This window comes from Otolemur garnettii, unplaced genomic scaffold (genome assembly GCF_000181295.1).
Source record: "Otolemur garnettii isolate 467f Iridium unplaced genomic scaffold, OtoGar3 scaffold00034, whole genome shotgun sequence".
Classification (NCBI taxonomy): domain Eukaryota; kingdom Metazoa; phylum Chordata; class Mammalia; order Primates; family Galagidae; genus Otolemur; species Otolemur garnettii.
Genome location: NW_003852429.1, coordinates 10,303,409 through 10,317,975, shown reverse-complemented (window position 1 = coordinate 10,317,975; position 14,567 = coordinate 10,303,409). Strand labels below are relative to the sequence as shown.

The following is a 14,567-nucleotide window of genomic DNA, read 5'->3' as shown; positions in this document are numbered from 1 at the left end:
TTTTTTTTTTTTTTTTTCTTTATCAATGATCAGGAGGTTATATGAGACTGGTTTCATTTCTAGGTTCTCTAAAAAAAAAAATTCTTGCTATTGTGGCTATTCTGGCATAAACTGACCAGGTCTACCTCCTGGTTAAGTTTTAAGTTATTGTTTGTATATAATAATTCAGAAAAACAAACTATAAGCATCCCCAAATCAGAAAAGTAGTCTTAGTATTTTCCACAAACATTGGCTATAATTTTCAGACTTTTATGAAATTTTTATTTCATAATTATTAATTACTTGAACATTACACCAAATTCTCATCTTTTTGCTTTGATTTCCTTTGATTCTAGTTCTCAATAAATCTTTCAGAAATGGGTGACACAGCTAAATGACTCTAAAAATAGATCACATTTCTAGCATAATATCGCTTTGTTGCTCTTTGAGAAAATTGAAAAGCTTCTAATTAAAATTTATTTGGTGTTTTCATGGTGACCAACAAGTACCATCATTGCCCTAGTAGACCCATGGAAGGCTGAGGCTCAGACTGATCCAGTGCCACCTAGGTAAGAAATAGAGGCAGGTAACTGACAGATAATTGTAGCAAAGTGTAGTTTTTCTGTAGCTTTTTTTAAAAGCCAACTAATGGAAAATGAATTTTCAAGAAGCTCTTTGATCTGAAATCCCCACTAATCAAAGGCACAGGGCTGATGGAAGGCAGGGGTTTGTCTGATATGACTTCTTCTTTGCTGTACCATTACTCCCAGCCTACCTGGAAATGGCTGAGCCCCGGGAGGCAGGAAAGTTTTAGTTGGCATGTGGGCTCAGTATGCTGGGAACCGTTCTACTTTAATAGCTGAACTTCCCTGCCAATGTCAGCATCCAACCTCGTCAACACTTCTTTTCCATTTGTGAGTACTACCGTTAAAACTTTCACCTCTCCCTTTCTAGCAGTAGTTTCTATATGGAACTTGCAAGTTTAGAAATTGTCTAAGTTTGAAGAAATATATTTCAGCTAGGAATCATTATTAATTATTACAACATCTAACTTAGAAAATACTGTGTATGTACACATATATGTTCTTTTTTCTACATGATCTTCGATCTTTTTGCAAAACCTTAGTGATAAAGACAGTGAAGTGTAAAGTAGCAGTTAAAGTGATTTCACCAGTGAGGCAAGTTTGTGCCAAAATGATGCTTAATAAAATAAATAAATAAAAATCTTAATGGAGACACTCAGAAACATAAGGCTTATAACTATGAAGCATTTAGACTAAACAGTGTCCTATTGTGTGTGTGTTTTCCACATTCTAGAATAGCAAATAAAAAATACTTTGTTTTGCTTTACTTTGCTTTATCACTTTGATGGCAGTGTGGCAATTCTCAGGCTGAGTGCGTGGGTGTGTGGGGCTCGTTAGTTGAGAATGTGGACAAGTTGTGTTGATAATTGTTATCACCGTAAGGTTATAGCAACCTCTATCAGGAAAAATTCTTGAGTTAATTTTGGGGGGAAAATATTTTAGTAAAATTGAATATGATTTAAGCAATTGTTCATAAAGGTTTTACTCATTAGAATAATGATGTCATCCCAAATAATTTAGTTAGTTTAGCTGGTTTATTGTTCAGTATATATCTGCAATTCAAGATGGGCCTTTCTTGCTAGTGCCAGTCTGCTGACATTCTTATTTCACGCAAGTAGATACAGTCAGCCTTAGTGACAGGTTCATGATGTTGAAACCAGTTGTCCATTGTAAAAATGCACATCTCTTACTGATGTTTTTTTCATGGTCTCATGACAAACAGATTTACTACTGTTGGGTAAAATTTAATTTTTCCATATGTCTAACTATCAGGATTTGAATTATCAGTTCACGCAAAGTAGATATTGAGGTGGGGTAGGGGAATTGGGTGGAATAAAAACATTGCAGAAAGGTGCAAGGAATCTGAGCATTGGCTGTTGGCTAATATATTTTTTAACTATGTGGCTAAAATCTGTATAAAAGATATTAAATCGGAGAGTGGAGAGAATGAGAGAAACTGATAGTTCATCAGAACCAAAAAGGATTTCAATATAGATTTTGTCACCAAAAAGTAACCTCAAGCTATAAGTGCTAGTGAAGTTAAAGAGGCAGCCATGTTGTTGTAAATCTGCTTGTTGCTGCTCGGAATTCATCGTTGAGGTGTTGTGAGCTCTGTAGCAAGTTTGTATTCAATACTCTGTTTCATGGGCCAGACAAAAACAGATTCCATGAACATGGATTAAGCATAAGTCTGTTTCATTCTTTGTTTTTCCATGATTATACTGAATGTCTCATTTTGATTAACAAGAAAACCCCCATACTGGTAAAAAAAAAAAAAAAAAAAAAATGCCTCATTCTATAGAGATCATATCCGCTCCCCCAATGCAGGTATGTCCAGTCATCTTATTAAATTGCAAGAATTTTCAAAGAAATAAGATTTTTCATCCAATGTATAGTTCATGAAACCAGAATGATAAGTGTTAATATAATGATACTGTTGAGATATTGGCTGTATGGGGCAAATACTTTATGTAAATAAATGATATCTTGGGATGTAGGCAATAAGACTTCAGAAACCTTTAGAGATGAATAAAATGTTAAATTCAAAGGTAGGTTATAATAAATAAACATTTATATTTAAATCCACTTATCATTTAAAATATAGGTCTTTAGTTCTCTCCCTTGACTTAAAATTATTTAATCTCCAAATAGTTTATAAGCCAATAGAGAATTTTTAATAAATATCCTAACTGTTCCATTTTGTCCACTGAATTCTCCCCAAATGAGAAGATTTAATTCAGTTAAAAAATACATTTAATATAAATTATGTGCCAGGCTCTGAGCTAGGCCCTGCAGGGCAGAAGCTACAAAATAACACACAATGTTAAGATAGCAAAGTTTTCCCCACTTGGGCAATTTTGTAAGCAGAGGACATGAGGCGATGTCTATAAACATTTTTGCTCATCACCCCTTGGCCATCAGAGGTGCTATTGGAATTTAGTGGGTAGAGAGGGGATGCTTTACACTCCCTGCAATGCGTGGGATGGCCACATAAAACAAAGCATTATCCATCCTCAAATGTCACTACAGAAAAGCAGAGGAACCTTGGGATAGAGTGTCAACTAAATAAGCCATGATGTGTAGAAGGCCGACAGGCTGAATTCCTCAGGGGCCTTCCCACTCAGGATAAAGGGCCCAGTCAGGGGAATGGCCACATGACTACCGCTGCATGGAGGCTCAGCAGCGAAGCTGCACTAAGACCTTTAGATTCTTAATCAATAGCTTAAAGTAGGGAAATGAAGAAAGCTCAAAGGGACGAAACATTTTCCCCCTTCTCTTCTCCCTGCCTACGTTATCTGGTCATTTCAAATGTTCCATTACCCTGTGTTCCCGTTTACCAACTGCTGCCCTTTGCCCAATCTTCCTGGGGCCTTGAGCTCCCTTCTTTTATCTGTAACTGCTGTGCATTCTTGCACGTTTACTCTGCTGCTGTACTCCTGACTCCTGGGAAGTAGGACCAATGCTGCATTGTTTCAGGCTGCCAGCAGCACATGAGACAACGTATGCCTCTTCAGGCTTTCAGGATTTCCAAGTTTGGTGTCAGAGAACCAAAGGGAAAGACTGCAGAGAGAGCAGGATGTGCAGAATAAGTTTCAGTAAAGTTTCTTTCTAAGGGTTGTTCACCTCCCAAAGAAAATGAGAGGGTCATAAATATGATTTATGTCAATTTAAGTATTGGTCAACCACTAAATCTGCTTTTAAGAGTGATTTTTCTGGCCAGATGTGGTGGCCTATATATGTAATCCTAGCACATTGGGAAGCCGAGGTGGGAGGACTGCTTGAGGTCAGGAGTTTAAAATCAGCCTGTTCAAGAGCGAGACTCCTATCTGTATTAAAAAAATAAGAAAAATTGGCTGGGGTGGTGGCATGTCCCTTTAGTCCCAGATATTCAGGAGGCTAAGGCAAGAGGATTGCTTGCTTGAGTCTAGGAGTTTGAGTTTCTAGTGAACTGTGACGTTGCCATTACACTCTAGCCAGGATGACAGAGAAAGACTCTGTCTCAAGTAAGTAAGTAAATTGTTTTAAGTGATTTTCTTCTATATTTTGCAAAGCCGGTAGTAGATAAGTAATGAGGAGTCCCGGGAAGTTCCTGCCCCAGCTGCTCAGGACCCCAGGTACCCTTGGCTTATAGCCCAGAAGCTCCCCCTTTGGGGAGGTCATGATAGGCAGTAAGATGACATCACCAGCAGGGTCATTCTGGAATTCAAGCCACAGGCTCCATCTGTAAGATTCCCTGACAGAAGGGACCATCCTAAACCCGTCTCTCAGAAGCCTGCAGGTCAGCAGGGCTACCATCTCACTCTTGCAATTTCGCAGAATTCTAAGGGAAGCAAATCACCACGTTTGCTGTTGTATCAGGGTCCACCAGATACTACAGAAATAATAGAAACAGAACTTCAGAAATACAGAAGGGGACGTGTGTCTCAGGAAGGAATTGAATTTACCCAATATAAAGGTCCAGAATAGCCACTGTGGCTACTGTTTGTTATCAGACAGAAGTACCTTTACAATAAAAGACACCCAAAATGACAAATGAGAAATCACATATTAAACAATAATAATCAATATTCTGTAAAAAGTAAAAAAGGAATATATATAAAAGAAAAGTGATGACGGACTATCTTAGTCAATTGGCCAAGTTAAGTATTAGGAACACCTACAGAGCCTTTTTACCGAGGACAGGTCACGTATATGGGAAATTCTTGGGAGTGTTTTGGTTATGTTCTCAGAAATGTCTCATCCCTTTCTAACAACAATCCTGTCTCTTTGAAGTGAACTGTGGGTTCCTACTTTCCCGTTTTCTCTTTGTCCAGTTAGTAACAATGGACTAGAAGCCTCCAGGTGACTCTTTGCTCAATATACTCTTTGTTTCATGATTCCAAACAACATCTTACCTGTAAATGTAATTGAGAAAGATCTGGGCAGGGAAACCAAGGGTAATTTTCAGTGTTCCTCTCAAATTTCTTCTTATATTGACAATCCCCATATTTCACCCAAAAATATTTACTTGGAAGAACTATTAAACTTTCATGGTAGCTCAAAATGGATTTCTGTAGCTACTTTTCTGTTTTCATTCCGACCGTTGGAAGAAAATAAAGGGCATAAATTATTTGTTTTATGTCAAAATTATTCTTCATGTTCCGTCCACAATGGCAAACTTTGTGCCCATTTTTAGTACCTCTGAGTCATCAACAGAAACAGTTGCTTCTGTTCTCTGCTGGCGTTTTATTTTTTGTATGTGCTCTTCTACCCTGAACCTTTTACTTAAAAGTCATCTTGTATGAGTTCTTTGCTGTCCTATAAACTTAGTCAGCATAGTCCCTCAGGAATAAATAACTTCATTTAAATGAAGGGTACTAAGAGAAAATGACCTCTCTTGAAAACCTTGTATTGATACAAAATATTCGTAGATATTTATGGGATACGTGTGGTATTTTCTTACATGCATAGAATGTGTAATGATAAAGAGAATGAAATCATTTTATGGCTATAAATATTGAAATTACGCTAGTTTGAAAGCAGAAAACACGTTATCAAATCTTTCCTAAAATTTCATAGGAAAGTCCTAGCACAGAGGCTTATGCCTGTAATCCCAGCACTTTGAAAGGCTGAGACAGGAGGATCACTGAAGGCCAGGAGTTCAAGACCAGCTTGCACAAAATAGCAAGATGCCTAACTCCACAAAAAATAAAAATAGAAATAAACTAAAAAGAAATACTAAAAGGAATGATAAACTAAGATATGGATTCAGTGTTACAAAATAAATTTATAGACACATAAGAACACTAAAACGTTGCATGTGACTTTAATCCCTTTTTGAAAAGCTCTTGTCAGTGAGAAAATGAGCCTGTATAAATATTGATTGTTTTTCTGGAAAATGTTTTCGTATTTCAAAAGTCAACTGTGACTCAGTCTGCTCCCCTCTCTCTTGACAGGCACCAGCATATTCACAGTGTACGAGGCTGCCTCTCAGGAGGGCTGGGTGTTCCTCATGTACAGAGCAATTGACAGCTTCCCCCGCTGGCGTTCCTACTTCTACTTCATCACTCTCATCTTCTTCCTTGCCTGGCTTGTGAAGGTACCGCAAAAGAGAAGAAAAATGTACTAATAGAATCTATACTATGAGAGCTGTGCACATCTCTTGTTTGGTTGTGGTTGCACTCTGATTTCTCCTGCCCGGTGTTTGGTCAACGTGGTATGCTTTTCTCTCTCTTTCAGAATGTGTTTATTGCTGTCATCATCGAAACATTTGCAGAAATCAGAGTACAGTTTCAACAAATGTGGGGCTCGAGGAGCAGCACCACTTCCACAGCTACCACGCAGGTACAGTATCAGCGAGGTCATGCCACAGCCCACTGGAGTGTGAGCATATGCCATCTCATCATCAGTGGGACATGCAGAAGCTCCAATATGACAGGTGTCTACCGTCTGACTCAGTGAGACAGCTGTTCAGAAATACAGGTGCAGAGGCCCAAACCCAGAGCAACCAAATCAGACTTTCTAGGTAGGAGGGTGAGGCTATCCATATTTTTCAGCAGCTCCATGGGTGGTTCTAATGCAAATCCAAGATTATCACCCAAATTTGAAATGTACCTTTGATTTGATTCTGATATCACAAGCCCTCAAAGGGCTTCTGGATAAAATATAACAATGATGGAATTTTTCACTTTTTTCAGTATTCATTCATGTAATTGCAAGCTTATATGATGTGCCTTATGTACAGGACTAGAATTTTTGAATTGGAAAATATATTTTGTTCAGAACAAATCAAACATAATATAATAAACTTTGAAAAAGACCCTCTACTCCAAATGCATGCCAATGATTTTTGAAGGATAGCTATATATTCAGAAGGGTTCCCATAGTAAGTTCCGAGAAAACAATGTTGTTCTCATAAACAAGTCTCCTGAGAAATGGGAGATGCCTACAATTTTACTAAAGCAGCAGAGGAGTTTTTGTGTAAGAAAATAAGCCCGATCCAATGTGTGTGATTTTATTTTGGGATTTTTTAAGTGTGTTTGTTTTAGTGGATGTTAGAAAGAGGAATTCAAGTTCACATATCTTCTAGTATGAAACCTTCTAAAAGAGAGAGAAAATAAAAATTTCAGGATCAATAATAAAATGATTTAAGGCCGTGTAACTACTATTTAATATTAAATAAGATTAATATTAAATGATTTATTTAAATTCCAAAAGAAATTTTTGTAAATAGTTATACAGCTCTCTTGGGACGATGTTATATAGAGGGTGCCAAAAATGTATACACATTTTAGAAAAGGAAAAACAATGATTAAACTGTTATAATACATACTGATAGCAAAAGACGAAACAAGTGACGCTTGGCTTCTGCAATTATGAGAGGGGCTCAGAGCGGGTCTCATCAGTGCCAAGTGGTAACCAGACACTTCTGGTTATGGCGAATGAAAAGTAATACACAGATAACATCCCTGAAAATGCGTGTACATCTTTTGCACTCCTAGTATTAAAGAACCAAGGTGCAAATTGTACTTTGAAGACCTCCTAACTGGACTTGTAATAGTTATATGCTTAAATGTTAGTAAACCCAATAGGATTTGGGCAAAGGCTTACGGTGTTACAGCATCACTATGCTGCCGTAAAGGGAATCATCTGGCCGATTTATTAAACAGTGTTAAGGTTACTCAGTTCTGTCAAACAACTACTCAAACTGCCATGAAAGATTTTTTTGAAAATGAGATATAGGTTATACCAGAGATACCGTGCAGGAAAGCCTGAAAGGAGTCGACCATAGTGAATTCTTATCTCTTCTCTCCTCTCTTTTATAAAACTGTGAGGAATAATAAAGTTCCAAGTCCATTCTGAGGTGACAACTTCTTCAAGGGTATCCTCTCTGTTATAGACACTGAGACCTCATTTGAACGTAGAACTATCAACTCAGGACTTAAATCTCATGCCGTGTTCCTGGGAGATTATCTAAAATGTCTTAAAAACCATATTATGTTTATTGAGTAACTCTTAAGTATAAAATCACAGCTGGAAAAGTAGTGTTTCCAAGTGCCACCAAATCTGCCGGAAGTTATCATAGACAGTGAAATGTGAAGAGACTTTGAACAAAGTTGTACAAAATCATTTTGATGCCAAATTGGACCTAATCAGGAGGAATAAGTTGGTAATTCAGAGGTAATGCATCTAGATATTCAGCAGAGGTAATCACACAGAGAATTGTGAAAAACCTTCATTACGAAAAACGCTGTGGCTGAGGACCTGGTTGCTAAGCAACCAAAGCTCCTGCTGTCAGCCTCTGGATGAAACACCACTTAGGTAGCCTAGCAACAGGCCTCAGGCCCCGCCCACCCCTTCCTAGCCACTTGCAACTGGGGCCAGACGTTTTTATGTGTAAAGAAGGGAGAGAGACATGATTTGCTTTGATTTTGTTACATTTTAAAATCTGACCAAACCCCGGGAACACGGACTTCTTATTAAGTGGTTTAAAACACTAAATCACAATTCTAATTCTAACAAAACAGGTTTTAAGGATATAATATAAGATGGTTATTATGTTGTAAAGCACGTAGTTTTTCAGACACGAAGTCCATTCTTGCCTTTCTTTAAGTATGTGGAAAATCAGAGTTATTTGATATAAGTTATTCTCAGTGAAGAGCTAGAGGGATTCTGGGCATGATGGCCTTGTAAGTCTACATAGCCTGGTGTGTATAAATAAAGCAGAATGTCCATAGGCCACCTCCCTACACTGACCACCTGCTTGAGTTGATCTAATTTACGTAGACCAGACCGGACAAGTGCCACATGTATGTATCAGTATGGTTGGCCCTTGTTCCCTATGTTGACTTGGTTGTTACTGTCCCTTGGGTGGTCGACTTACAGAGGTTCTACTGTGTTCTACACACAACATACACATACACACCCTCATTAGCTGGACAAAGAGGTAGCTTTCAGACATTTTAGGCAGCTCACTAAAAATTGGCTCTGATTTAGAGGCAAAAGGAAATGAGGAATGAAAACGCTTTCCTTAAAATAGCAAAGCAACAGTTTTTAGCTGACTGGTCACCTCCAAAAGCCTCCAAGTCACAGCATAGAAATTAATTACAGAAAGATTAATACCAGTGGTCTTATGGACATCATAATATAATGTGTAACAGGAAAACAGACAGAAAATGATGCAGAAAATTTCAAATTAGTCATCATGAGTGTGCCTGAACTATGGTGGAGCATTTGACCTTCATACTTGTACAGTTGTTCTTAGACATGGGTGGCAGCTGCCACATGTTAAGTTATGTACTGGGTAGAAGGACAAGAGATTCACGCACCCCTGGTATAAGAGCTCCATGGTGGGAATAACCTGCCATAAATTGTTAGTGGTGTTGCTGCAGCACCAGATGTTGGGATGTCCCAGTATGTGGGCAGACAAAGCCCTGAGCACAGAATCTCTCTAATCCAGACCTTTGCCCCGTTACTTCAGAGCTTCACTTCACACACTGTTACCGGTCCTCTGGTCCTCTGACCTAGACTGGCCAGGAAAGGGAAGATCATATCCCAACTTTGCCTGGAGTAGATGCTAGCCAAAGCTACTTTTCTGTTATGCCTGGCAATAAGAGACAGAAAGCAGGCATCTGACAGTCAATACATGGCTAATTTTTGTAAATGAATCATGAACCAGCAGGGTCATGTGAAAGGCTTGGTGAATAAATATTCTGGTTGTTTAGAGAAAGCAGTAATTTCTGGGTCTGTTATTTCTGCTTGAGCACTATTGCCGACACATCTTCTGAATTGCTGTCTCTTGATACAGAAGATTTATAAGGTTTATAAGATTTATAATGGACATTTTTAAGTTTTTCTTCCTTTGTGGTTCCATCGATGTTCTTAGAGTTCTTATAATGCTATAGCAACATTTGTGTGTGATGCGGGGCTGTGTTGAGAGGCAAAGGGCTTGTATGAAAAAATTGTTTACTGTGTTCCAAGGTCATTGCTTTCCATGTGAATATGCATCATTAAAATATGTGAGAAAGCAATTTAATATGAGTAATGCAGTTTAGGGAAGGGCAATTCTAGCATGGTGCATTAGTGAGCTCCTTCAAATAAGAAACAATACTAGCAGAATAATACATACATAATAGGAAACTCTGAATGGGAAGTTCATTTCATGAGGCTGAATCACTGAATATATTATTGAATCATTAAGTCAAGCCAGAAGTCCACGCTTACTATCTTGTGTCATGAATGTTATCTATATTTTTTAAAAAATTGGTTTTGAAAGAACTCAAAGAACGTATTTCAAAATAGTTTTTCTATGCATTATCCTGTGTGTGTGTGTCTATCTTGAGTTTGGAATTTTAATTGATACTATTTTCTATTACCAAGATTCTTTCTCTTACTACCTCCCATTAGATAACCTAAAGATAATGATGATATTTTGCCTCTAGTAGAATAATCCCCAAAACATTTTTTAACTTCCTTGTAAATCAGGTGACCCATTGTAAAATCCTGGTGGTCACAAAGGAGCAAGCCTGAGATAATTATCAAGGTTAAAATTTCCATGGGTTTCAAAATGATTGTGATAAGAGCCGAGAGCTCATGGAAATCTATTCATTTTATTGGCACTCCACGAATTCAGAACATCTTATTACAACTGGTGCCATATATTGGGAGCTACGCTAAGCACTAGGTAATGCCTTTATAACCTGTCTTATTTAATCTTCACCGTAATATCAAGATGGTACTATTATTGTCTCTGGTTTGCAGATAAAAAAAAAAGTTAAGTTACACAACCTGCAACTGGTAGACCTAGACTCGAAACCAGGTTGCTGGAGACTTTGGTTTTGTATTTATTATGAGTTCCTACCTCCTTTTAATTTAGGCATTGCAAACCCTGCCTTTGACGTGGTTATCTTTGTTCTAGCCCCCCATGTTAACTTCTCTTTTCTTAAAAAAGACAGTGTTTATCCTTGGCTGAAAGGGAAATTCTCATATACATGCATTGTTACTGAGAATGTAAATTAGACCAGCTTTTCATAAAACAGTTTGGCAATATGTATGAAAAGGACTAAAGACTATATATTATTAGACTAAGAGATCCCACTCTTAGGAATTTAGTCTAAGAACAGTGTTGGATAGTAGTCAAGGATGTATTTTTGAGGATATTTATGAGGCACTTTTGGTAAATTAAAAAATGTAAATAATGTTAATCTCTAGCAATAAACCATTGCTTCTAAATTATGAAATAGGAATAAATGCAAACCATTAAAGTAATAATTGAACTTTATTTGATATGAAAACATACTGACAACGTATTAGTACCAAAAAAGGAACTTATTTGTGTGTGTGTTTATAAAATACCTGGAAGGTTAATTATAAAATGTTAGTAGTGGTTGTCTCTGGAGGATGGGTTTAAGATTTTTTTTTGGGGGGGGGTTCATGAATAAACATTTAATTCAATAATGAGAAGGGAAGAGTTATGTCATTCAAAGGAAAGAAATCATTGGACACTCTAACTGAAACCACCTGTTTAAGTAGGTTAAGCTACGAGGGATAAAAAGTCCAAATAAATGGCTTAGATAAGGTAGAATTCCATTCATTTTCTTGAGAGTTGGACAAGGTCATTTGGGGTTGCATGGTGGTCTGTGTGGCCACAGACACAGATTCCTTCTGCCTTTGTGCTCCTCCTTCCCCAGACTGCATAATCAAAGTTGCCTTGTGGACTAATAAGGCTGCTATAGCTCCAACCCTCACATCTGTGTTCAAGAGAGCAGCAAGGAGAAATACAGGAAGAAAGAGACAGTTTCTGCTTGCATCCTATAGGCCAGTATGTAGTTATATGGTCAAGATGAGCTTGACAGAAAGGATACTAATTAGTCTTTTTTCTTGGTGGTCTAGTGGCCACATAAAAATTCTCTTACTTTGGAAGACAGGGGAAACAGAAAGTTTCTGAGGGTTGCTGGCTTCCGACAGCCCACCTTCTGTCTCAAAGATTTGCTGTTCTGCTATGTACTAACCAATCTAAGTGTTGTTTTAAAATTCAGAGGACTAACGAGACATTGAAAATTTTGCATTTCCTTTACTTTATTTCATACAAAAGAGTGACTTTGAGAGAACACTTTTATTGACAATTAAATTGATTCATTTGATTTTGGCTCTCTGAAAAAAAAAAATAATTTAACAGGGAAAATTAGTCTGCTACCAAAGCAAATATATACGCCCCACGGATGCTTTGTGCCGTGATAAGAGGGCATCGGATATTATGAACAGAGGGTTTTAACTAGCAGGATTGGTTTTGTCTTTTGTCCTAAAAAGGAAATTCCCAGAATTTTGACAGGGCCTGTAGAAAGCACTTTCACAGGTTTGCCTTTCCACTGAGGTCTCTATTCTCAGAATGAGCCTATTCAGGAAGGATGTGCTCAATTCTCCCACCAAGAATAGCTTTTAAAATACATTCTAAAGAGACTCCAAAGTCTGTGTAAATGGACAGGTGAGATAAATCACTTGCAGTTGGCATCTTTATCAAAGAATCTTTGCGTGAATGCGCACCTCAATTTTGTCATTTAAAAAATACGTATATGGTCTGTGAATTTTGGCACTTGTCTCCCACCGTTATTACTTTATAGAGGGTGAGTTTACTGTTTGCAAATAATCTGCTAGAGATTTGAGATTGTAAATCCTAAGGGATGGGATCTTTGAGTGACCTCACTCACATTTCCAGCAACAATTCCGCTTTCCAACACAGGGTCAGACTAACTAATGTGAAGACATAACTAAGAATGGGAAAGAAAATGTTCATATATGCGGAACAGGGATCTCAGGCAGGGAGGAAACAGGGAGTGCTTTTTGTTAGGACTTTTACTTAGAAAAATAAAATTCCTTAATTTTCCTCTACTTCATTACACCCCTTCCATACACACACACCTTAGTAACTGGAAAGAAATTAGGTTAGTGGGAAAATTCGTATAAGATGGAAATGTCTTCCAGCTAGATGTAATATTGACAGATAAGTAATTTTTGAATAAATAACATATACAGTGAGGTAATAACCTGGGGATCCAATTCAACCTAGAGTATCTTGAATTTCATCATTTCCAAGCTGAAAGAAGCATGTACATCATATTCATAAATATGCACCTCAAATTTCTGTTGAGCAGATTAATTTAAGCCTGGTTCAAATAATTACACCAAGTCTGTTAAGCACTGCATATGTCTCCTGTCACTAAAATAACACTGGTTTCTTTCTCTGTGCCATGTGCAAATGTCTTAGATTATTGATCCTGAGAATATTTTTATTAGCTCAGTAAGAAATGTCCAGTAAATAAAAGTTTGTCACCTATAGTAAAAACACACCAGACACAATTCTTTAGAATATTTGTCTGATTTTTCCCAGATCTGATAGATAATAATCAATGTAATGAGGATAAAATACAGAAGTATTTCCTTCACAGAGAAGAATATTGGAGCAGTTCTATGCAAAGCATAGATAGGGGAACACGTGCCTGACATAGAGCAAGTACTCAAACTCAAGTTATTATCATTGTACTTTTTATTATTCTTTATGTTTGCAAAGTTAAAATGGATATAATTGAAATGACTTCTGTTCCAAGTATAAATCAGTAATAAGACAAATCCGTGATGATGTAAGAGTACAGAAAGCTGGAAACATACAGTCGGGTTCTCAGTGTTCCCTGTTAAATGGCCCTGACTCATCTCCCTCTTTGTTTTGAAGATGTTTCATGAAGATGCTGCCGGCGGGTGGCAGCTGGTAGCTGTGGATGTCAACAAGCCCCAGGGACGCGCCCCAGCCTGCCTCCAGGTGTGTATGATGCCATTAAAAAAAAAAATACCCAGCAAGGGTCCTTGAATTTTATTTTATACAAGGAAATTCACAGCTCTTTAAACTCTAGATTTGCCTAAATGTATGGTCCTGAAGGCAGGGACAGTAATTGAGTCCATCCTGTACTCCCAGGACCTAGCATTTTTTAGGTACACAGTATGGACTTGATAAATTTCTGATTAATGAATGCATACATGTGAAAAGTACTTGGGTAGTATCCAGGGGATAGGAAATTCTACAGAACTATTTTACAAATATTGAGGGGTGGTGAACAGGTATGGTCACAGTTCATTTATACCCCACTGAGTTCCTGGAAAGAAAATGTTTTAGCACATAGCCTATTTTCTGCATTTGCAAGCTCTCAGAACAACACTGATATAAAGGTGCTTCCTTAGCAAAGTGCCCAGACGGCGAACATGAGGTGATGGGCTTGCAGGGGAAGCCAGAGAGTCCTGTGGCGATTTCCTGGTGGTTAGAAGACAGTGATCGGGGTGGCCAGTCCCTGCCTGTGACCTTTCCACACTCATCATCTGCTCCAGGCTTCTCATAAGGCCCAATAAATCCCCTTGCCTCTAATTCAGTGGCCCACACTGGCATTTTGATTAGTTCTCCCCCATAAAGTATCAGGAACTCGTTCAAAACACTGTCACCTTAACAAGGGTCCCTAACATTCCATAGCGTCCCCCCCCCCC

At 37.9% G+C, this 14,567-nt stretch overlaps 1 protein-coding gene and 1 pseudogene across 4 annotated transcripts in view; both read left to right on the top strand.

Annotated features, from left to right (window-relative positions):
- Positions 1-14,567, top strand: part of NALCN (sodium leak channel, non-selective) — a 329,433-nt gene that overhangs the window by 102,168 nt on the left and 212,698 nt on the right. For 2 of the 4 annotated variants that reach the window (XM_023513099.1, XM_003789605.2), the window contains exons 8-10: positions 5,999-6,141; positions 6,282-6,386; positions 13,768-13,854. In XM_023513099.1, coding sequence (XP_023368867.1) covers positions 5,999-6,141; positions 6,282-6,386; positions 13,768-13,854 — 335 coding nt within the window. The remainder of the gene's footprint in view (positions 1-5,998; positions 6,142-6,281; positions 6,387-13,767; positions 13,855-14,567) is intronic. The other 2 variants (XM_023513101.1, XM_023513100.1) reach the window with 1 other exon arrangement.
- On the top strand, positions 4,222-4,529 carry LOC100964557 (annotated as a pseudogene).